Source organism: Mesoplodon mirus (assembly GCF_964341445.2).
Source record: "Mesoplodon mirus genome assembly, chromosome: 1".
Taxonomy (NCBI): Eukaryota; Metazoa; Chordata; class Mammalia; order Artiodactyla; family Ziphiidae; genus Mesoplodon; species Mesoplodon mirus.
Genome location: NC_138976.1, coordinates 80,545,581 through 80,570,641, shown reverse-complemented (window position 1 = coordinate 80,570,641; position 25,061 = coordinate 80,545,581). Strand labels below are relative to the sequence as shown.

The following is a 25,061-nucleotide window of genomic DNA, read 5'->3' as shown; positions in this document are numbered from 1 at the left end:
ATGAAGAATGGCTCAAGAGCCCACTAGGGTATGTAGCCTCTGCATAGTCACTAAAAGAAGCTGAGGACTTGGACATCCATAGACATGCTTCTTCAGTGACTATGGAGACTAAAGGACCAATAGGGAAATGATACTCTCAAGGCCTCTGTAATGTAACTGTACCCTTGACTTTAGTCCTGCCAAATCAAAATGGCCAAAAGACTAGAAATATCTTAGATTTTTTGGAATGTGGTAGTACTTGATCAGGTAGACAGATACTTTACATACTTAGGGTCTCTGATTACACTTGGACAACTAGATAAAGATTTTGGATATGGGATCTCCATTAAGGCCTTTTTCAAGTCCTGAAAGGGCTTAAAAACTAAGCATAATAGTTTTCTCCGGAGGAACCAATAAGTTTGGCAGGGACAGGACACAAAGCATGCCAAAGACTGTTCCAGAAAGCTCCTGCTCAAGAGGACTTGGACCCTCAGGTAGAGGTCCTTCCCTGAAATGAAGCAAAAGGCCAATTTACCTTGGGCATAGTTAAATAAAAGGGTGAAGACTTTAATTGAGATGTTTCAACGCCTGCTAAACTGGTTCAGAAAATTAGCTAAAGGATGGATTATTCATATTATTTATAGCCCTAAATGACTGTGCCAGGTTTCTGCAGTGTCTTCAAGTGAGGTTTTAAAAATATATTTCAGACAGGGAGAAAAAATGAGCTGCAGTTTCATCAGTTCCCCAATGAAATTCTTTTCCATGCTCTAATAAATCCTCTTCAAAAATAAAACATGACTATGTAGTTGATCATGATGGTCTCGTTGAGGGCCATTTGTTTTTGCTGTCTTACACAGCTGAAATTTTTTGGATGAGTGATTATTCTGGGTTTGTTTGTTTGTTTGTTTTAATGAACAGAGAACAACAGATTCTGTCTATTGAGCTGATTCTGCAAGTCACAAACCTCTCTGTATGCAAAAAGAGGGGTCAGCAGCTGTTTCCCTGTCTTGTTTGAAACATTGATTCACACCTTAAAGTACAAAAAAGCACAATTTTAAAATATGCTTAACCACAGGATAGGCATGCAACCATCACTGTGACCCAGTGAGATGATCAAAGTCCTGCACTTGTGTTCAACCCTTTTGTTTGGGAGATGTAATAGTCTAACATTAGTGTAGGTATTAAAAACACATTTTATCTCTTAAATACTCTGCATTCTCTAGACATGAAACAGAAAAAAGAAAAATCCAATTCTCAAATTAATTTTTCCATTTGATTCCAGAAATCACTGCTTGCTTCCCAAGAGACCAATGAAACTTACTCTTTAAGGACAACCAGAAAGCTGTATCCAATGCACATGATCCCCACCAGAAAATAGGATAGCGGCAGTCTGAAATTCATCCATCCAATTGTTCGTTTATTGTCGTAATAGCCATAAAAGAGGACAGAATATTGAGCCAGCCCCTAAAATCCAACAACAAAGTCACTTAGCAGATGCTGTGAAGAGCAACTCAAAGAAAAAAGATCGACTTCTAAGAGGAATAACAAAATGACATTAATTTTCAAACTTGGGAGATGGCTCTGACATGAGCCCTATTGTTTTGCTTCATGGAGTGACTGTTTCAGCTGCCACATTGATTGACAGCCTCTTGGTTTACTTGAAATTCAGGGACTACTAAATAGGCCAAATTTTTAACCAAATATAGGCTTGCTCAGCTGTGGAGCCATTACCGTGAAATGCCCACTGATTGAAACATCAAAACACACTTCATGGTGTCATTAAATGTACAATTTTAAGAGCCTGCTTAATATTGGGGGGAGGATCTGAAACGTGCTTCCTCAAAGTGTCATGGCAGGTTTCCACTTCCAGTCACCTGAGCCACAGTTAGATTTGTTCTCCATAAACCACAGAGGCCACATCTCAGCTCACACTTAGCAAAAACAAGGAGCAGGTGAGATGACATTGGAACCAATATGCACAACCTTCCATTCATCAAGACTATTATCCCCTAACAAGCATGTTTATTCATGAAATTACATGCTGTTTCCCAAAAATTATCTGCCAGGGTTGGAATAACCATCTTCCAAAGCCACCTGAGTAACTGCTCTCTATACACAGAACATTGCATATTTTGATGTTGCTTCCCTTATAATAGTCTTCATTTTTCTCTCCTTCTCTCATTCACTGTGTTCTTCACTCTTAGCTTGGCAGCATTGTTTCTGTATTACTATATATCCACTTCCCCAGCTTCTCTCTGACTTCATCTCTCTGACAATAACTTAAAACTACTATGCTTTGTGAAGTGAGAAGATAATTGCAGTAATAATATCAATCAATAAATTTTTTTGAGCCAGTAGCATGTGCTGAACACCTTACTTCTTCTTACAGAATCCTCACAAGAACCCTCTTGAAGTGGCTACCGTTAGGGGCAATCATTTTCCTCTACACTTGTTACTTGCCATGTAGAGAAGAACCATAACTGTAAAACTCCCAGCCCTTCTCCACTGCCTCATACTAACCCCAGGGAGGAGAAACTCATCTGACAGTAGAGCATGGGTGAGGAATGGGGATGAGATGGGGCACCACTCTTCCTCCTCCTTTGAGATCCCATGCTGTGCTCTGTCCCTGTGAGGGGCATCCTGTCCTGGTCTAGGACTGCTGGGTAGGAAGGTCTGCCTCTGAAGCCCACTTGCCCATAAAAAGATGCCATATTCTTTAATATCAGCTTTAACAATAATAAAGATGGCATGTTGACCTCCATCTGTCTAACCCTTTGTCTTATTTCTGGTTAGCTCACAACCTGGGTTGACAAGGTAGAGGTTGTTATTTACCACCACTTCCCCACCTGAAAAAGACTAAATAGCTCTACACCTATGTTACAGATGAAGAAACTGAGCCTTAAAGAAGTTAAGTAACTTGTCCATGTTCACATAGCTAGTACGTGACAGAGTCTGAACCTGAACAGGGTCTGTCTAATTCACATCTATATGCTTAACCGCTGTGCTATACTGTTTCTCCTATGCTTTCTTTGCCTACCAGGACTTGTATCATACTAATGCCATATCTACCCAGCAAAACAAAGAAACAAGAAGTCCCTGGACCCCTGGATTGGTTCAGAGTGGGTGCCAGGACCTCCTGGAAAGGATCTAGATACTCCTTTTGAAAAGATTTCAAAGGGCCTCATCATCACATACATAAACATTACAACCTGACTTCTTTTTCTAATTCATAATGACAGTATTGGGATTAAAAGCCACCTCCAAAATAACATGAAAGGAGAAAGTAGATATGTAACAAATATCTGGTGAGCTTGTTAGGTTAGCACAGTAGCTTCTGGGGCAGCTAACTCACCTGGTGTATGTGTCATTCAGCAGATGTTCAATGGCTGTACTTAATAAATATTAGATCACAACCAGTGGGGGTAAGAGCCCTTTTTTTGGAATCCTGATTACTTCGCAAAGGTTTCTTCAGTTGATCTATTTCTACATATGCAGTGAAGCATGTGAACAAAAGAGGAGGTACTGTTGAAGTGCACAATTTTTAAAAGCCTTATCCAATCCATCTCAGTAGCATATTGAGGGGTGGTTTTAAACACACAAAGGCTTAAAAGAGGTCTCCTCCTCCCCTTCCACCCTGTGGCCCACCACACACCATACATCTTTCCCTTTCCCTTAAAACTCCAATAGCAGACATCTGGAAGTGACTAAAATAGCAACGACTCCTAGCCTAGCCAAGGTTCCATTCGGTTTCCATGTCAGCGCACATGGCTTTCCCTGTGGGAGCACTCTCCCATCCCAAAAATCTGTGACAGAGAAACCACAGTCAGAGCCAAGTTTCAAATGAGCACAGAAAATTCCTGTCCAACTCTAGGTTCCATGCTTGCACATTGTCTACCAAGACTCTAATTTCTGTTTGAATGCTGCAGCTGGTCTAGTCCACAGAAACCAACACACATCTATGAGAAAGCTTTGATGATGCAGTCGCTAGGAATCAACTCATGTATTTATTTGTCTAGAACTTATTTATTGGGAACTTATTTGCCAAATACTATACATAGATGGAGTGGGAGACTGGATTACAGAGGCCCCTAGAAAAAGTTCTGCATGCAAATGTCCCCTTTATAAGTATGTGTCACCTGAAATTATATTAGAGTTCCATCCCTTTGGTGTTTCTCACTACAAATAAATACTCACTGTGAAAGACAACATTCTATCCCCATGACGGTAAATGAGTTTCATCATCCTTAGTAAGCCTTTTTAGTTTGTAGTAACTGTCAGACCATTATTTTGAAAAAAAAATCGTGAAGTCAGAACTAGTAGGAAAGGAAGCTATAACTTGTGAACTGTGCCTGCTGAGGGTATGTGAAGGGGAAGTAGTACCACAGTAGTAGGAGTATATTTCTACTTTTCTCTGAGCTGTTATCAGTCATTTATACCTTAGTGTTAAAGAAAGCTTCACAGCTGCATAGCACAGGGAGATCAGCTCGGTGCTTTGTGACCGCCTGGAGGGGTGGGAGAGGGAGGGTGGGAGGGAGACGCAAAAGGGAGGGGATATGGGAACATATGTATATGTATAACTGATTAAATTTGTTATAAAGCAAAAAATAAAAAATAAAAATAAAAAAATAAAAATTAAATAAATAAATAAATAAATAAAAAAGAAAGCTTCAAGTGTGGATGAAAGATAGGGAATGACATCATTTAAATTCTGATACGCTCAGGACATGGGAGAGAAGCAAGGAGTGAGATGGCTAACAACACCCAAAACAAACCTCGACCAACTTTATAAGAATAGCAGCCAGCCTGCCACTTCTGTGGTACATGCTGAGATCCAGGCCCCGGCCACCCTCCTTCTCTCCAACCAGACTTGCCAAGTTCCATCTAATGCTTTGCTCGCCTCCGAGTTTCTTTTCCTTTTGCTCCAACCCAGATCCAGAGTTATAAAACTGATGTTATACGGTTCTAAGCTAGGAAGCATGTAGATTACAATGAAGCTGAGCTGAGCCTTCACAGATCCTCTCATTTTCAGTAGAGGGAATGAACTTCTACCTGTCTATGGGACCCTAGGCAGTGAACTCTGGCCCTCAAAAAGCTGTGAAGTAGACAGTTTTTTTTGGTGCCCATCCATGCATAAAAGACTCAGAGTGGTTGTCTAATATCACACAGGTAGTATGTGGTAGGATTCAAATCCAAGTCTGTCTAAATCCCATGACTGAGTTCTTTTCATTATGCCACACTGCCTTTTTAACCATGCTGGTTTCTGTAAAGAAAACTTCTGTTTGCCTTTTGTGCCATGATCCACAACTGACACTAATGGTGGGAATTCTAGATCATATGCCCAATACCCGTTACACATCTCACTCCACTTGGATGTTCCACAAGAACCTTAAACTCAGTCCATTTTAAAAGTTCTCCCAGAGAAGCAAGAAGAACTACAATCCTGCAGCCTGTGGAACAAAAAACCACATTCACAGAAAGACAGACAAGATGAAAAGGCAGAGGGCTATGTACCAGATGAAGGAACAAGACAAAACCCCAGAAAAACAACTAAATGAAATGGAGATAGGCAATCTTCCAGAAAAACAATTCAGAATACTGATAGTGAAGATGATCCAGGACCTCAGAAAAACAATGGAGGCAAAGATCGAGAAGCTGCAAGAAATGTTTAATAGAAGTGGAAGAATTAAAGAACAAACAAACAGAGATAAGGAATACAATAACTGAAATGAAAATACACTAGAAGGAATCAATAGCAGAATAACTAAGGCAGAAGAACGGATAAGTGACCTGGAAGACAAAATCGTGGAATTCACTGCTGTGGAACAGAATAAAGAAAAAAGAATGAAAAGAAATGAAAACAGCTTAAGAGACCTCTGGGACAACATTAAACACAACAACATTCACATTATAGGGGTCCCAGAAGGAGAAGAGAGAGAGAAAGGACCCGAGAAAATATCTGAAGAGATTATAGTCAAAAAGTTCCTTAACGTGGGAAAGGAAATAGCCACCCAAGTCCAGGAAGCACAGAGAGTCCCATACAGGATAAACCCAAGGAAAAACATACCATGACACATAGCAATCAAACTGGCAAAAATTAAAGACAAAGAAAAATTATTGAAAGCACCAAGGGAAAAATGACAAATAACATACACGGGAACTCCTATAAGATCAACAGCTGATTTCTCAGCAGAAACTCTACAAGCCAGAAGGGAGTGGCATGATATACCTGAAGTGAGGAAACAGAAGAAACTACAACCAAGATTACTCTACCTAGCAAGGATCTCATTCAAATTTGATGGAGAAATCAGAAGCTTAACAGACAGGCAAAAGCTAAGAGAATTCAGCACCACCAAACCAGCTCTACAACAAATACTAAAGGAACTTCTCTAAGTGGGAAACACAAGAGAAGAAAAGGACCTACAAAAACAAACCCAAAACAATTAAGAAAATGGTAATAGGAACATACATATCAATAATTACCTTAAACGTCAATAGATTAAATGCTCCAACCAAAAGACACAGGATTGCTGAATGGATACAAAAACAAGACCCATCTATATGCTGTCTACAAGAGACCCACTTCAGACCTAGGGACACATTCAGACTGAAAGTGAGGGGATGGGAAAAGATATTCCATGCAAATGGAAATCCAAAGAAAGCTGGAGTAGCAATACTCATATCAGATAAAATAGACTTTAAAATAAAGAATGTTACAAGAGACAAGGAAGGACACTACATAATGATCAAGGTATCAATCCAAGAAGAAGATATAACAATTATAAATATATATGCACCCAACACAGGAGCACCTCAATAAATAAGGCAACTGCTAACAGCTCTAAAAGAGGAAATCGACAGTAACACAATAATAGTGGGGGACTTTAACACCTCACTTACACCAATGGACAGATCATCCAAACAGAAAATTAATAAGGAAACACAAGCTTTAAATGACACAATAGATGAGATAGATTTAATTGATATTTCTACGACATTGCATCCAAAAACAGATTACACTTTCTTCTCATGTGCACATGGAACATTCTCCAGGATAGATCATATCTTGGGTCACAAATCAAGCCTCAGTAAATTTAAGAAAATTGAAATCATATCAAGCATCTTTTCTGACCACAGCGCTACGAGACTAGATATCACTTACAGGAAAAAAACTGTAAAAAAACACAAATACATGGAGGCTAAACGAGACGTTACTAAATAACCAAGAGATCACAGAGGAAATCGAAAAATACCTAGAGACAAAGGACAATGAAAACACGACAATCCAAAACCTATGGGATCCAGCAAAAGTAGAAAAAAGAAAAAACTCAAGTAAACAATCTAAACTTACATGTAAAGGAATGAGAGAAAAAAGAAGAAACAAAACCCAAAGTTAGCAGAAGGAAAGAAATCATAAAGATCAGAGCAGAAATAAATGAAATAGAAACAAAGAAAACAATAGCAAATATCAATTAAACTAAAAGCTGGTTCCTTGAGAAGATAAACAAAATTGATAAACCATTAGCCAGACTCATCAAGAAAAAGAGGAAGAGGACTCAAATCAATAAAATTAGAAATGAAAAAGGAGAAGTCACAACAGTCACCCCAGGAGTACAAAGCATCCTAACAGACGACTATAAGCAACTCTATGCCAATAAAATGGACAACCTGGAAGAAATGGACAAACTCTTAGAAAAACACGACCTGCCAAGACTGAATCAGGAAGAAATAGAAAATATGAACAGACCAATCACAAGTAATGAAATTGAAACTGTGATTAAAAATCTTCCAACAAACAAAAGCCCAGTACCAGATGGCTTCAGAGGCAAATTCTATCAAACATTTAGAGAAGAGCTAACACCTATCCTTCTCAAACTCTTCTAAAATATAGCAGAGGGAGGAACACTCCCAAACTCATTCTACGAGGCCACCATCACCCTAATACCAAAACCAGACAAAGATGTCACAAAGAAAGAAAACTAAAGGCCAATATCACTGATGAACATAGATGCAAAAATCCTCAACAAAATACTTGCAAACAGAATCCAACAGCACATTAAAAGGATCATACACCATGATCAAGTGGGGTTTATTCCAGGAATGCAAGGATTCTTCAATATACGCAAATCAATCAACGTGATACACCATATTAACAAACTGAAGGAGAAAAACCATATGATCATCTCAATAAATGCAGAGAAAGCTTTCAACAAAATTCAACACCCATTTATGATAAAAACCCTGCAGAGGGCTTCCCTGGTGGTGCAGTGGTTGAGAGTCTGCCTGCCGATGCAGGGGACATGGGTTCGTGCCCCGGTCCGGGAAGATCCCACATGCCATGGAGCGGCTGGGCCCGTGAGCCATGGCTGCTGAGCCTGTGTGTCCGGAGCCTGTGCTCCGCAACGGGAGAGGCCACAACAGTGAGAGGTCCACATACTGCAAAAAAAAAAAAAAAAAACCCTGCAGAAAGTAGGCATAGAGGGAACCTTCCTCAACATAATAAAGGCCATATATGACAAAACCACAGCCAACATCGTCCTCAATGGTGAAACACTGAAACCATTTCCACTACAATCAGGAACAAGACAAGGTTGCCCACTCTCACCACTCTTTTTTTTTTTTTTTTTGCAGTACGTGGGCCTCTCACTGTTGTGGACTCTCCCGTTGTGGAGCACAGGCTCCGGACACGCAGGCTCAGCAGCCATGGCTCATGGGCCCAGCTACTCCGCGGCATGTGGGATCTTCCCAGACCGGGGCACGAACCCATGTCCCCTGCTTCAGCAGGCAGACTCTCAACCACTGCGCCACCAGGGAAGCCCTCACCACTCTTATTCAGCATAGTTTTGGAAGTTTTAGCCACAGCAATCAGAGAAGATAAGGAAATAAAAGGAATCCAAATTGGAAAAGAAGTAAAGCTGTCACTGTTTGCAGATGACATGATACTATACATAGAGAATCCTAAAGATGCTACCAGAAAACTACTAGAGCTAATCAATGAATTTGGTAACGTAGCAGGATACAAAATTAATGCACAGAAATCTCTGGCATTCCTCTACACTAATGATGAAAAATCTGAAAGTGAAATTAAGAAAACACTCCCATTTACCACTGCAACAAAAAGAATAAAATATCTAGGAATAAACCTACCTAAGGAGACCAAACACCTGTATGCAGAAAATTATAAGACACTGATGAAAGAAATTAAAGATGATACAAATAGATGGAGAGATATACCATGTTCTTGGATTGGAAGAATCAACATTGTGAAAATGACTCTACTACCCAAAGCAATCTACAGATTCAATGCAATCCCTATCAAACTACCACTGGCATTTTTCACAGAACTAGAACAAAAAATTTCACAATTTGTATGGAAACACAAAAGACCGTGAATAGCCAAAGCAATCTTGAGAACAAAAAACGGAGCTGGAGGAATCAGGCTCCCTGACTTCTATACTACAAAGCTACAGTAATCAAAACAGTATGGTACTGGCAAAAATACAGAAATATAGACCAATGCAACAGGATAGAAAGCCCAGAGATAAACCCATGCACATATGGTCACCTTATCTTTGATAAAGGAGGCAGGAGTGTACAGTGGAGAAAGGACAGCCTCTTCAGTAAGTGGTGCTGGGAAAACTGGACAGGGACATGTAAAAGTATGAGATTAGAACACTCCTTAATACCATACACAAAAATAAGCTCAAAATGAATTTAAGACCTAAATGTAAGGCCAGAAACTATCAAACTCTTAAAGGAAAATATAGGCAGAATACTCTATGACATAAATCACAGCAAGGTCCTTTTTGACCCACCTCCTAGAGAAATGGGAATAAAAACAAAAATAAACAAATGGGACCTACTGAGACTTCAAAGCTTTTGCACAGCAAAAGAAACCATAAACAAGACCAAAAGACAACCCTCAGAATGGTAGAAAATATTTGCAAATGAAGCAACTGACAAAGGATTAATCTCTAAAATTTACAAGCAGCTCATGCAGCTCAATAACAAAAAAACAAACAATGCAATCCAAAAATGGGCAGAAGACCTAAATAGACATTTCTCCAAAGAAGATATACAGGTTGCCAACAAACACATGAAAGAATGCTCAACATCATTAATCATTAGAGAAATGCAAATCAAAACTACAATGAGATATCATCTCACACCGGTCTGAATGGCCATCATCAAAAAATCTAGAAACAATAAATGCTGGAGAGGGTGTGGAGAAAAGGGAACCACTACTGCACTGCTGGTGGGAATGTGAATTGATACAGCCAAAATGGAGAATAGTATGGAGGTTCCTTAAAAAACTACAAATAGAACTACCATACAATGCAGCAATCCCACTACTGGGCATATACCCTGAGAAAACCATAATTCAAAAAGAGTCATGTACCAAAATGTTCATTGCTGCTCTATTTACAATAGCCCAGAGATGGAAACAACCTAAGTGTCCATCATCGGATAAATGGATAAAGAAGATGTGGCACATATATACAATGGAATATTACTCAGCCATAAAAAGAAACGAAATTGAGCTCTTTGTAATGAGGTGGATAGACCTAGAGTCTGTCATACAGAGTGAAGTATGTCAGAAAGAGAAAGACAAATACCGTATGCTAACACATATATATGGAATTTAAGGAAAAAAAAATGTCATGAAGAACCTAGGGGTAAAACAGGAATAAAAACACAGACCTACTTGAGAATGGACTTGAGGATATGGGGAGGGGGAAGGGTAAGCTGTGACAAAGCGAGAGAGAGGCATGGACATATATACACTACCAAACGTAAGGTAGATAGCTAGTGGGAAGCAGCCACATAGCACAGGGAGATCAGCTCGGTGCTTTGTGACCACCTAGAGGGGAGGGATAGGGAGGGTGGGAGGGAGGGAGACGCAAGAGGGAAGGGATATGGGAACATATGTGTATGTATAACCGATTCACTTTGTTATAAAGCAGAAACTAAAAAAAAAATAGAGTCATGTACCAAAATGTTCATTGCAGATCTGTTTACAATAGCCAGGAGATGGAAGCAACCTAAGTGTCCATTATCGGATGAATGGATAAAGAAGATGTGGCACATATATACAATGGAATATTACTCAGCCATAAAAAGAAACGAAATTGAGTTATTTGTAGTGAGGTGGATGGACCTAGAGTCTGTCTTATAGAGTGAAGCAAGTCAGAAAGAGAAAGACAAATACCGTATGCTAACACATATATATGGAATCTAAGAAAAAAAAATGTCATGAAGTACCTAGGGGTAAGACGGGAATAAAGACACAGACCTACTAGAGAATGGACTTGAGGATATGGGGAGGGGGAAGGGTAAGCTGGGACAAAGTGAGAGAGTGGCATGGACATATATACACTACCAAACATAAAATAGATAGCTAGTGGGAAGCAGCCGCATAGCACAGGGAGATCAGCTCAGTGCTTTGTGAACACCTAGAGGGGTGGGATAGGGAGGGTGGGAGGGAGGAAGACGCAAGAGGGAAGAGATATGGGAACATATGTATATGTATAACTGTTATAAAGCAGAAACTAACATACCATCGTAAAGCAATTATACTCCAATAAAGATGTTTTAAAAAAGTATGACTAATAAGAAAATAAATAAATAAATAAGTAAATAAACGTTAAAAAAAAAAGTTCTTCCAAACCCGTTTGTTCCTCCTATCTCAGGGAATGATCCACCAACCTACCCAGTTACCCCAGCCAGAAACTTGGATATTTTCATTATCTTCCCATTTTCACCCATAAGACACATGAGGCCACTCACTACAGTAACAGATGCTAACTAGACTTATTGTGATGACCATTTTGCAATATATACAAATATCAAATCATTACGTTGTACAACTGAAATGAATATAATGTTGTAAGTCAATTTTTCCTCAGTTTTAAAAAGGGGAGCTCCCTGAAAACAAGGACGTATTTGAACTACTGAAACATTCCTAAAGAAAAGATGTATCATTCCATATGTGAATCGCAAAAATATCTTTTCTAAATGTGGCCAGTACAATAAGAGATGAAGGAACTTAGAGAACTGAGACTACCTGAGAGAGGATGCTCTCACTTTAGAATATCACTACTTAAAAGAACCACTGATGCCAATAAAATAAGGAACTGAAAGGCTGTTTGTTAACCTTTAGACTGTGACAGTGTCCTCTGAGGTCAGACCTCAAGAATGAGATGTGGCAAAAGTGGGCAGAAGGAATAGGCTTGGGGTGATATGTTAGAGTACAACAAACAATTTTTCACCGGAGTCAGCCACCTTTTAGTTTGAATTTCAATGCCTCCTTTCATTATCTGTGCTGTGTTTGGGAAACTAACCTCTCTGAGTCCCAATCCCCTCAACTCTAAAAAGATTACTGATCTTCCTCTTAAAGGGTTGTCATGAAGATAAAATTTAATGTATGTGCCTGCTTAACACAGAATGGGTGTTAACTCTCCTCTCCTGCCCTTTCTAGGGCTTCCCCCCACCTCCCATATCTATGATGACCAGGGGAAAAGGGGAGGCAAAGTTGACTCACCATTTATCTCAGTATGCAATGTACAAAATGCTCTCAAGCTGGAAAGCTAAATGCATTTCCCTTTATTCACAACTCAATCTTTACCCATATGATCTCACTGTCTGATATCAGCTCAAGCTCATTCCAAATTCCACCTCAGTTCCTCCCTCTCTCCCTTCGAGAATACCAAAGCTCTACAGTCTCTTCCTCTTTATCATTCCTACATCATTCTCATGTCTCCAAATAGCTTGCCAACAAAGACATCCTCTTCTTTTTCTTTTTAATACATCTTTATTGGAGTATAATTGCTTTGCAATGCTGTGTTAGTTTCTGTTGTACAACAAAGTGAATCAGCCATATGTGTATACATATCCCCATATCCCCTCCCTCTTGAGCCTCCCTCCTACCCTCCCTAACCCATCCCTCTAGGTTATCGCAAAGCACCAAGCTGTTCTCCCTGTGCTATGCAGCTGCTTCCCACTAGCTAACTATTTTACATTTGGTAATGTATATATGTCTATGCTACTCTCACTTTGCCCCAGCTTCCCTCGCCCCACCCCACGTCCTCAAGTCCTTTCTCTATGTCTACATCTTTATTACTACCTCACCACTAGGTTCATCAGTAGCATCTTTTTTTTTTAGATTCCATATACATGCTTTAGCATACGGTATTTGTTTTTCTCTTTCTCACTTACTTCACTCTGTATGACAGACTCTAGGTCCATCTACCTCACTACAAATAACTCAGTTTTGTTTCTTTTTATGGCTGAGTAATATTGCATTGTATATATGTGCCACATCTTCTTTATCCATTCATCTGAAAGACATCCTCTTCTTACGGACTTAAACTCGTTCTAATTCTACTGCTTCAAATAATACTACTTCTGCCAATTTGATTCCTAACATGCACATTAGACAATCTCCCTATTTCTTACTATTTTAATAAAACGTACTTTCTTCCTGTTCAGTAAGACCCATCCCTAGGTATTCAATTAAAAATAAATAAATAAATAATATGGTGCTTTGTAAATGGTGACCTTGAGAGGCCATAAGACTGGCTGACCTTGCATATATCACATGGTACTTGTCTGCTATTAATTAAAGGGAATTTGGATGAATTATGATACATGCTATAGGTGACAGAGCACTGAGCTCCAAGGGGATACTTCCAGGGGAGGGGGTCCAGAGAGAAGTTCCAAGGTTCTAATATGAACTCAACAGAGAAGCAGCTCCCCCTGCACAACCTCGCCACCTCCAGCCCAAAGGTTTTCTGATCCTTCCCAACCTATAGGCTCTTCTACCACAAGAGGTCATGCTTGCATCTATTTTACAGTGTCCTATAAATTGATTCTGCTTCTCTTCACCTGCATCTATATGGCATTGCTTAGCTAAGCTGGTACATTAATCTTCTTAGATGCAAAAAACCAGCTCATGTTCCAATTAGATCATTTAGGCACCAGTCATCTCTACCCTGGGCCTGAAACATGTCTTTTTCTCCTGGCATCTCTGGGCTCTCCGGAAGTGCAGAATTCTGAGTTTCCAGGGATCTCAAGGACATCTGGACAATGGCTTCCTCCATGGTGCTATGACAGATGAAATACTGGGCTGTCCACTTAGATCATCTTATAATACAGAGTGGGCATCTCTATGAGGTAATTGTTCTAAGGAGCAAGTAAAGAATTCAGGCAAAGGAGTAAATATTGAAACTTTCTATTTGAGAAGCTAATTTAGGAATTGCATGTTTATTATGAAAGGTGGAAATGGGATCTAACTGCTTCAACCCCTTCTCCCCTTGTGAGATACAGCATTAAATGGAGTCAGCCTGTGTTCCAGAAACCGTCAGTGAGAAGGATGTTGGAAATTATGACAGAAAAATTACAGATGTGATACAAGACATAGAAAGAACACTACGTTAGGAGGCTTTTATTAGCCATAAGACCCTAAAAATGATTCTGAGACTCAAAGTTTCCCTAACTTTATAATGTGGGACATGGGATAGAAGATCTAAGGGCACTCTCCTAAAACTCTTATTTTGTGATATGTCAAATAATAGAGCGATCACAGTACACAGAAAAATTAAGAAAGAAATAAGTGAATAATAACACTTTGATGACTCTTTCTTGACCTTTTAATAATCTCTCATTGTCTTAGAATAATTTCTAGGCTGGCCTAGAGTTATAAAGGAAAGTGAGTATCATAGGATACTCCTGTTTCCATCTTCTTCTATCCATTGTAAATAGTATTTCACCAAACTGGACATGAGAGCTGTCGAGGGAAATAATAAAATCTTGGTGAGCACACTCACTGCCCAAACCTTTCTCCTAGTTTCCTCCTGTATTCACCTCCTAGACCCTCTAGTACATCCCTTAGCAGCTCTCTTAATGCCACCTTCCTCTTTGTCTTCCTCAAGTTATTAATACCTTTAAAATCTCAAATGGACATTGTTTGCAAAACTTTTTCTTTCAGTTACTTGACAAATTTATAAGTGTAGAAACTTCAAAAATATATGTTTAAAAGCCAAAAGGCCTTTTGTTCATATTTTTAGTTCTTCCTTTCTCTGATATGACTAAAACAACAGAAGATGCCAATAATATTATTAGTTCTTTTTCTTATTAACCAGACTGGAAGCTTATTATTTAACTAATCAGAGGAAGAGAATGAGAAATAAAAATAGTTTGGGGGTACATAGTAATAAATTATTTGAAATGTAAATGGGGGGAAGGAGAGAGAGATAAAGATAGAGAGACGGAAGGTGAAGTGATAGAAAGAAGAAATAAAAGAAGTAAAATCTAACTCAGAGGCTATCTCCTCTCTGAAATCCAGACACCCTAGCAAAATTGACAACCGCTTCCTCAGGGCTCCCCAGTATTTTTTTTTCCCATCGTTTTACTAAGTGTGGAACACACTGTATACTAGTTGCCTATGTATCTTTCTTCTACTGTCATGACTACCTTGAGGTCAAGAGCCATGTCACATTCATCTTTGTAAAACCAGTGCCTGTTTATATTCCATAAATAAATGTTGACTGGAAATGAAAATTCCAACTGACGGGTGTGATTTAAGATTCCAAAGGCCACAAAGTTGGGGCTGCCGCTCTGCCTTATGCTTATTGTATAGCTGCCTTGTTTACTCAGAGACTGAGAAACTTTCCTAAAGTTTACATTTGCTGGTACTGCTCACATAAATTTCTCTGGTTCTTATCTCAATGCTCTATAAATCCTCCCCCTTGCTCAGGAGTCCCAGTCAACAAGATTCATTAAGCCTCTGTTGGTTGAGTATTATGTTAAGGGCTTCAAAGAAGATGCAGCAGATGTAAGCCGCTCTTTAGGAAGCTCACGATTTAGAGAGGTTGAGGGTAGAATTCAAAACATCTGTAAAATATATGCATATTAATTCTATAAACATGAAGACTTTATTGTCTCTCTCCTTCCTTCATTCCCCAGTCTACATAAAATTTTATTCTCATTTTCTACTCTTTAAAAATTCCTGAATTACTAATTCCCCAATTTCCACTGTGCTACTTTCTCATCCTATACATTTCCAAACATCTCTAATCTGGCCACTATTTTAAAAAGAATGTGTGGAATTGAATTGTTGTCACAGAATTGAATCACACTCCAAAATGATTTTTCAATGGGCAGAAATGAGTCCCTGCCATGACAATAATCCCCACCTAGGGGAGCTCGAAGTGTAATACTCATTCTAGTGCTACAATGGAATAACACTTATTTGGGTACCACAATCAAGTGATGCTCATTTTCATATTATACAGAAGTTAGAATTTAGTATTGTTTAGTACTTACTATTTAGCTTTATTTAGTATTGACTATTCAGTAATGCTAAATAGATTTGTTTAGGAAGTGAAGAAGTTAATATGAAATATCAAAGCCCGAAGAATTCAACAAGATTTTCCAAAAAGCACATTTGCAAACTCTTCCTTTGTCCTTTTTCAGTCAGAGATAATAATATTCACGTGAAGTCTTTGAACTCTGAGCTCACCTTCATTCAATAGTCTATATCCCCATTTAATCATATTATCACATTCCCAAACCCTATTTACTTTTTCTTTCTTTTTTTCTTTTTTCTTTTTTTTTTTTTTTAAAGCAGGCAGAGACATCTCTCTTAAGACCTTCATCTGGCCTCAGAAGAGGAGGCCATGGAGTTTCAGAATATGGAAAAATCTGTCCTCTTACGAACACAGCTGTGTGGAATCACTTACATTGAAGTCATACAACACACCAAAGTTGGCTGCTGATGCCTCTTCAGCTCTGGGAACCGTTTTCCTAGGTAAACTGCCATATGGCAAACCCCAGAGGTACTACATGGAGAAACAAAGAAAGCAGTTAACAATTGGAAACAAAGTCTGAGCCACACATGTGATCACAAACGGTTTTGTTTAAAAGCACTTCTGAAACTTTTTCATGGGGACTCTGTGGGTCTCCATGTGGGGTCCCATTTTCTGGGAATCGACTACGAAATCCAGAGTTAAGAACAAAGGGAATGCTAAGGACCCTGCATTCTGACTTCCGCAGACCACCAGCAGTCGAGCCAACCACATTGCTCAGGGCTTGCTGGAGCCCAACTACCCACCACCACCTCTAAACTGGTCTCATTTAGGAGGTCTGGAAAGGAGAGAGGTGGCCTTTTGGCGAGTATAGTGTTCAAGAAAACCGTACTAAGCACTTCTTCATATGGGAATACCCTTCAGGGGTGGGGTGGAGGGAGAGTCTCTCCTTCAAGTCAAGGAAGAGAGGAGTAAAGAGAATCACTCGTACCACTAGAGGGTGTCAACTAGGCGGGAAGACTATACCCTGACTGTCATATCTGCTTCACCACTGATTCAGGTTTACTGCCCCGATCTTGTGCTACCAGATTAAAGACATATGACTAAGGGCAGAGCCAGCCAGAGACGGGACAAGAGTAGGGTCATACTAGGAGCACTGGTGAAAACTGGAAAAAAAAAAACCCACCCCTCTAGCCCCAGGGCAGACACACGGTTGGCCAAGCAGATGCTGCTTCTGTGAGACATGAAAACATCCCTTTCCTGGGGCTGGGGCCAAGGGTGGAGGATGAATGTGGATGGAGATTTGGGTGCAGAACTTGATTAGGCAAGGGCTGCAAATCAGCCCCTGCTCCTTCTCTCCACACAAACTGCATGGCTTCCATAGCAGCCCCTCTGGCTTCCTGAGACTGAACAGAACAGAGGGTGGGTTCTACTCAGACTATCTTTCCCCAGAGTTGGAGGCCACAGAAAACGGAGAAGACCAGGGTCTCCAGTTTGTGCAGTGACAGAGGAACTTTGGGCAAAAGGTCAAATGCATCAGAGGAATGCTGACTGAAGTTGCTGGGTGGAGGCCCCTGAAAAATGTAGCATTGTTGGCAGGAGATGACCAGTCCTGCCCTCTGTTGGTTTTATAAAGTTAGCATGCAGGGAGCCCAACCTCTTTTGTTCATTTGCTGGAGTCATAATCAATGCCCAGAAAACAGGACACCCCTCAACACCTAACATAACCTGTAAAAAGCATCCAAAACCAATACACTTCCTAGTTCTAGGAATACACCTAATCGAATGCATATTAGCCCCCTCCACTACACATTAGGCATCTGCAATTTCCTAAAGTTAGAATGAATTCGCTACAACCTTTCATTTCCTCCACATGGAAGCAGCATGCTGTGGCAGGGAAAGAGTAAATGCAGCTGATAAAACTCCCTGTACACCCTGCATCTGACACTGAAGAGCATCAAAGTAGTTGGTGATGGAGTTTCAGATTTCCTTAGAGATGAGCAAAAACAAAGCCGTTGTTAACTTGAAATAGATGAACACATACATTGTGCTGCATTGCCTGAAAGTTCTGCTTAGGAGATGAACTCTACTTATGACCTTAGGAGTCTGAGGACTTCTGATCTATGTCCACTGTCTTCTATGAGCCAGATAGCCATAGAACCTCCAGAATTAGCTCAAAGATTATAAAACTAGCAAAATAAGGTGCAAAATCTTGTTACAAAAGAAGAATCATGGGTCCTCGTCCCGGATCAGCTTAAAAAAAAAACCTCACCCTGTGGTATTAGCTAAGTCTAATAAGTATAATGTGATTCAGTTTCCATGTTTTTTTAACTGGAGAAAGAAAAACTCATCTATAGTCTACTTTATAAATTTGTTGTGAAGCTCAGTAAGTAAAAGAAGTGTTAAGGGCTTCCCTGGTGGCGCAGTGGTTGAGAGTCCGCCTGCCGATGCAGGGGACACGGGTTCGTGCCCCGGTCCGGGAGGATCCCACGTGCCGCGGAGCGGCTGGGCCCGTGAGCCATGGCCGCTGGGCCTGTGCGTCCGGAGCCTGTGCTCCGCAGCGGGAGAGCCCACAGCAGTGAGAGGCCCGCAAAACGCCCCCCCCCCAAAAAAAAAAAAAAAAAAAAAGAAGTGTTAAGTGCTTTGCACTGTTAAAAGCTGAAACTCATTATGCATGTAAGGCACTAGTAGTATTAGTATCATGCTTGTGGGGAGGTTTGATATAAAAGCTGGCCTTGATTTTAAAAGATGGGGATCAAAAGTCACTCAAAACAATTAGTTTTGGCTATTGCCAATGCTGTATTAAATACATTGGCTTTGAAATACTGGTACCTGGAAAGATCCTTTGTTGGTTAAACAAAGCCTCCCAACTTCTGTATGGCAGCATCCAAAGAAGTCAGAGTCATTTAACTTCTTATGGGTAAGTCCACAACCTCAGTGTTGTTTCTTGGTCTGAGTTAATTGAATCTCCCTCCTCCCCCGACCCCAGCTCAGGGCTTTGTCTTCTGCACTCTGGAACCACTATCAGTTTTACTCTCCTCACTGACCTTGGTCTTAAGAGACCCATGGAATGGGGCGGGGAGGGGGGGTATCTTATTTTATACCTGGAAAACTTTGCTCACTTTGTGTTTCTTCAGATAGAAAAGCTGGATGCCTTGAGTTGCATTAAGTAATGTCTCTTTCAAAGCAAACTTGGCAAAATAAATGAACTCACATGAACTCCCAAGATGTCAAAGTCTTCCTCTTGAGCAATTAATATTTGTGCACAGGGACCACCTTGGGAATCTGATAGAATCTATGAATCTTTCCACAGAGAAATATTCATTTCAACATACACAATACACACATTTTATATATGATTTCAGGAGGCTCACGTACCCTTTGGAGAAGGATTAGGACCTGCAGCTCATGGGCACCATTTTGAAGATTAACCTTGTTACAAATACTATGACTCTAAGAGTGTAGGTGGCTAGATAGTCACCTTACTCTTAAAGAAAAGAGATTTTTTAGTAGAGTGATTGCAGAAGAAGCTTGTTTCGGCATGTTTTGTAAACTGGAAGTCAGAACCTTACCTCTGGCAACATGATAAGGCTGAATGTCAGGATAAAGAGAACCATATTTACTCCATACATCCATCTCATGAAGAGGAAGTATGAGGCCACTGATGAGCCAAACTGACCTATTCAAAAGAAAATAAAAGTTTGGAAGAAAGGTCAAAACAAGACAAAAGCCATGTCTTGGTGCTTTTCAAAATAAGTCTTCTCATTGCAACACACGGGTTCTTTTCTTTACAGGCTCTAGCGTTTTCTTTTTCTACCCAGAAGGAGAAAATGTTAACATGATAGAAGTAGATGTAGCTGTGTAGAATGACTACAGTGTCATTCTACACAATGACTACATCTTTAGAGTCCATCCAAGAGAAAGCTGCCTTTTGCTTGGCAGCTAGGATTGTTATTTGAAGAGCCCATCTTATTCTTTGAGTTAACACAGTTAAGTGAGCAAAGGTATATAAAGTGGTTATGTCACCGAGTCCAAGCTCCTACCGCTCCCTGTAGGACAGGCCAATAAATCGAGAGATGAGGTGTTGGGGCAAGGAATAGCGACTCTGTTCGGAAAGCCAGCAGATGGAGAAGATGGTGAAGTCATGCCCCAAAGAACCATCTTGCCTGAGTTAGAATTCAGGCTTCTTTTATACGACAAGGGGAGGGAGTAAAGCCAAACATTTCCTGGTTCCATCCCGCCTCCGAAGAGGATGTGTTAGTTTCTCCCTTCCTGCAGTCATTCACAGGTGGGCCTGGTCAGGATGTTTCCCATGAGCTAAACAAAGGTATTTTAGCTTAGTGCTCATTACCTGGAAGGCAGAGTTCCCCAAAATGGGCCATTATGTATAGTTTAAGCTTATAGGTAACATCCCTTGAGTGATTACTGTGATAGAATTCAAAGGTTCTTCCCTAGTACAGTGACTACAATGCCTGGCCAGTAGTTAGCATCATTCTAATTATTTTGATAGTTACTGAACTTCTTCCTCCTTTTTCTCAAGCAACAATGTTCTTCTCAAAAAAGTTTACCACATCTCTTATGGACGGTTATCCTATACACCATCCTGTGCTGTTCTCCTGTGTAAATGGCATTTCACAGGTAGTATAGAAGCTGAAGTCCATTTACTCTTCACATATTTATCTTCTGTCAGGAATTATCTTAGATGTGAAACACAATATCAGAGACAGGGTTGCTGCCTTAATGCAACTTACATTTTAGTGAGATGTGGGAACAACAAATATGCAATAATTTTAAAAGAAATATACATTTATCATAATACATATTAAATTATGTGTTTGATATATGTAATATTATATATCATCTATTACATGTATATATTATGAGTATTACATAGTATATATGTATGTTATGTATGATATATATCATATAGGTATGTATTATATATGTATATGACATATGTATTATAGATTTATACATAATATATATCATATTACATATAATCATATTATTATAAAAGTATATATAATAATTTAGCCAGGTCAGTCCTAGAGGGAAGAAGGTAAAATTATGAGAGGGGTTGCTTTAGGTAGGCTTGTCAAGGAAGGTATACCAGAGAGGTAACATTTGAGCACAGATCTAAAGTTGAAGGAACAGGCAGCAAAGCCCAGAGCTGGGGAAGAGCAGCTCAAGCAGAGGAAAGAGCAGGAACAAATATCATGAGGGAAGCAAGAGCTCAGGACAACTGAGGAACAAACCTAAGAGCTGTCTGGTTGGAGCACAATGAACAAAGGAAAGTGGTGATGGATATGGATGAAGAAAGAAACCAAACCACAGTGTGTGGGGTCTCTTAGGGAAAGGTAAAAAGTGAGAGTTTTATGTTAAATGTGATGAAGTCATTGACAGGTGTTAAGCAGTGGGGGTGGGACAGGGGAACTTGACCTTTAAACAGTCACTTCAGGTCTGGGGAATGAATTTGGAGGGCATAGGCAAGAATGTGTTGTCAGCTCGCACTCACCCCAGGGAAAGTGAAATGATCTGTGCAATTTTTACTGACTGAGTCCAAAAACAAAAACATTCTCTTAAATCAGAGAATGGAAGAGGAAGGAAAAACCGGAATTTGAGTCTCAGGTTGAGATCTCATAGATTAACAAAAACCAAGTTTCTTTGATAATCACTTAAGATTCAACATCAAGTTGCTAGTTTTCCCAGTCTTCCCAGTTTTCATTTTCAGTTGCCCAAGAAGAATCAGTGAATATTTTCAGCTACCCACTGCATCAGGCCCTTTGTCCTGACTCATTTAGCAACACACCTCCTGGGGACCATTGGTTTTCTTGAGGCCTCTAGCTTTTGAAGCATTACCCATGGAGGAGCATTATTACAGGAGAAGGGAGGTTCATGTGGAGCAAATTTCAGCCTCCGCTTACTAAGATGAGACCAAGCTCACATGAGAGTCAGACCTCTATTTCCAGGACTTAGCCCACTCTTTAGGTACCACTTACTTATTCTCATAACACTGTGGTAGTTTTTTGTTTTTGTTTTTGTTTTTAAAGAAACAAAACTTTCTTTAATCATAGATGACTTCATTGTCTATGTAGAAAATCCTAAAGAATTTTTAATAAGCTACTGAAACTAACCAGTGAGTTTAGCAAGGTTATGGGATACAATGTTAAATTTTGAAATAAATAACATTTCTGTACACTAGCGATGAATAATCAAAAATGGAAATTAAAAGACAATACAACTTACAATATCATCAAAAATATGAAATAGGGATAAAGTTGACAAAATATGCACAAATTTTGTACACTTAAAACTGTAAAACATTGTTGAGAGACATTTTAAAAGACCTAAATAAATGGAGAGATATACTGTGTTCACAGAACAAAAGACTCAATACTGTTAAGATGGCAATCATTTCCATATTTACCTATAGATTCAAGGCAATTCCAATCAAAATTTCAGAAGGTAGATTCTATAAAATGATAAACTGATCATAAAATTTGTAAGAAAATGCCAAGAATAGCCAGAAAAACCTTGAAAAACAAGAAAATTCGAGGATTTATACTACCTGATTTCAAAACTTACCACAAAGCTAAAGTAATCAGAGTATGATATTGACATAAAGATAAACACAGATCAATGGAACAGAATAGGAATTCAGAAATGGCCCTACACATATATAATCAATTGATTTCTTTTTACAAAAGTGCCAAAGCAATTCAATGGTGAAAATAATCTTTTCAACAATGATGCTGGAACAATTAAATACCCGTAGGTAAAATAAAATAAAACAAAAATAAATGAAAACTCTCCACTCTTACCTCATACCATTTACAAAAATTAACTCAAAATGGGTCATAGACTTAAGTATTTAAGAGTTAAAACTATAAAACTCTAGGAGAAAACACAACATAACATCTTGGTCACCTTGGGTTTGGCAAAGGTTTTTTAAAAATAGGACCCAAAAAGTACATGCTATTAAATTTTTAAAGTCCTTAAATTGCACCTTGTCATAATTAATATCTTTCACTTTTCCAAAGACTCTGATAAATAAAAAGGTAAGTCACAGCATGGGAGAAAAGATATGTGAACATATATCTGACAAAGTATTTGGGTCTATAATATACAAAAAACTCTTACAACTCAATAAGAAGACTATCATTCTAATAAACTATGCGCAAAAATTTTGAAAAAACACTTCACCTAAAAAGTTCTATGAATGGAAAATAAACACCTGAAAAGATACACAACGTCATTAGTCACCAGGGAAATGAAAATCAACTACATACCTACTAGAATGGCTGAAATAAAGACTGATCATACCATATGTTGCTGAGGATGTGAAGCACCTAGAACTCTCTCTTTCACTATTGATGGAAATGGAAATTAGGTCAACCACTTTGGAAAACAGTTTGGCAGTGTCTTAAAATGTTAAACGTAACACACACCATAGTAGTAGACCAGCTATTCTACTTCTAGTTATTTACGCAAGAAAAATAAAAGCATGTCTTAACCCAAGACTTGTACACAAATATTCATAGCCACTTTGTTTGTAATAGCCCAAAGCTAAACTGGAAACAACTCACAAGTCCATAATGGATAAGCAAATTGTGGCATATACATACAATAGAATACTACTAATAAAAACAAACTAATGATATATGCAAAAGTATGGGTAAGTCTCAAAATAATTATAAATGAAACAGCCAGGCAAAAAAATGCATACTCCATAATAATATTTGTACAAAATTCTAGAAAATGCAATCTACAGTGACAGAAAGCAGATTGCTGGTTGATTGGGGATGGTGGTGGTCATGGAGGGATATGTTACAAAGGGGAACAAGGAAACTTTTGTGAGGGAAGTGTGTGTTCTGTTTCCTGATTGTATGGTTTCATGTGTGTATACATATGCCCCTAGTTATCAAATTGTATACATAAATATGTGCAATTTGTTTTATGTTGATTATACCTCAATGCAACTATAAAAATAAAAACAAAAAGAAGATAAAATAGAAGGCTTCTTCCCTCTCATGTTTCAGATTGAGCGTAACTATGACACGGCTGATATGGTAGCTCTATGGTATCTGGGACTCAGCCTCCTACAGTCTTCTTGCTGTGAAATTCTCTACATGCAGCTTTCATCTTGTGGTTTAAAATAGCTGTTCCAGCTCATTCCATTATATTCATATGATAGCCAGTGGGAAAGAGGGGAAAGCAGTGGAAGGCAAATCCTTTCTTTTAAGGGCATAAACTGGACTTTGAACACATCACTTCTGCTAACATCCCATTGAACTGTGTTACACGACCATAACTTACCAAGGGAGGCCAGGAGATATAGTCTTTAAACTGGGCTATCATGTACCTAGCTAAAACTCAGTTACCATTACTAAGAGGTAAGAGTTAGAAATCTCTACCCACCCCCACCCACCCCGTACTGTGGTAGTTTTTACAGAAACCTAAAAGGAATTCAATGTCTAATTGGACATTTTGAAAGAAGTCAGTTACTTTTAAGTCTGAGTACTTGGATTCGTTTCACTTTGTAGAGGGGTTCAGAGTTCTACAAGATTTCTTGTGTGTGTGATATTGAAAAACACGCCCCCCACGTGTTGTAACCAGATGCACTGGTCTGCAGAAATGCTGAAGCAGATCCTCCCCTCCTAGGACATATGATCATCCACCTGGCTCCCAGTGATTTCATATCATTTCATGGCCCTTATCTATGTTCTCTGGTATCAACTACCCGAGGGCTGCCTCAGCCAGGTTCACTCGTCATGTTTTATT

General features: G+C 39.2%; 1 protein-coding gene across 1 annotated transcript in view; it reads right to left on the bottom strand.

Annotated features, from left to right (window-relative positions):
- The window catches only part of TMC1 (transmembrane channel like 1), a 391,450-nt gene that overhangs the window by 43,322 nt on the left and 323,067 nt on the right, over positions 1 to 25,061 (bottom strand). Inside the window, exons 12-14 of the mRNA XM_082624767.1 lie at positions 19,853 to 19,959; positions 16,716 to 16,814; positions 1,301 to 1,443 (exon numbers count right to left, since the gene is read on the bottom strand). Coding sequence (XP_082480893.1) covers positions 1,301 to 1,443; positions 16,716 to 16,814; positions 19,853 to 19,959 — 349 coding nt within the window. The remainder of the gene's footprint in view (positions 1 to 1,300; positions 1,444 to 16,715; positions 16,815 to 19,852; positions 19,960 to 25,061) is intronic.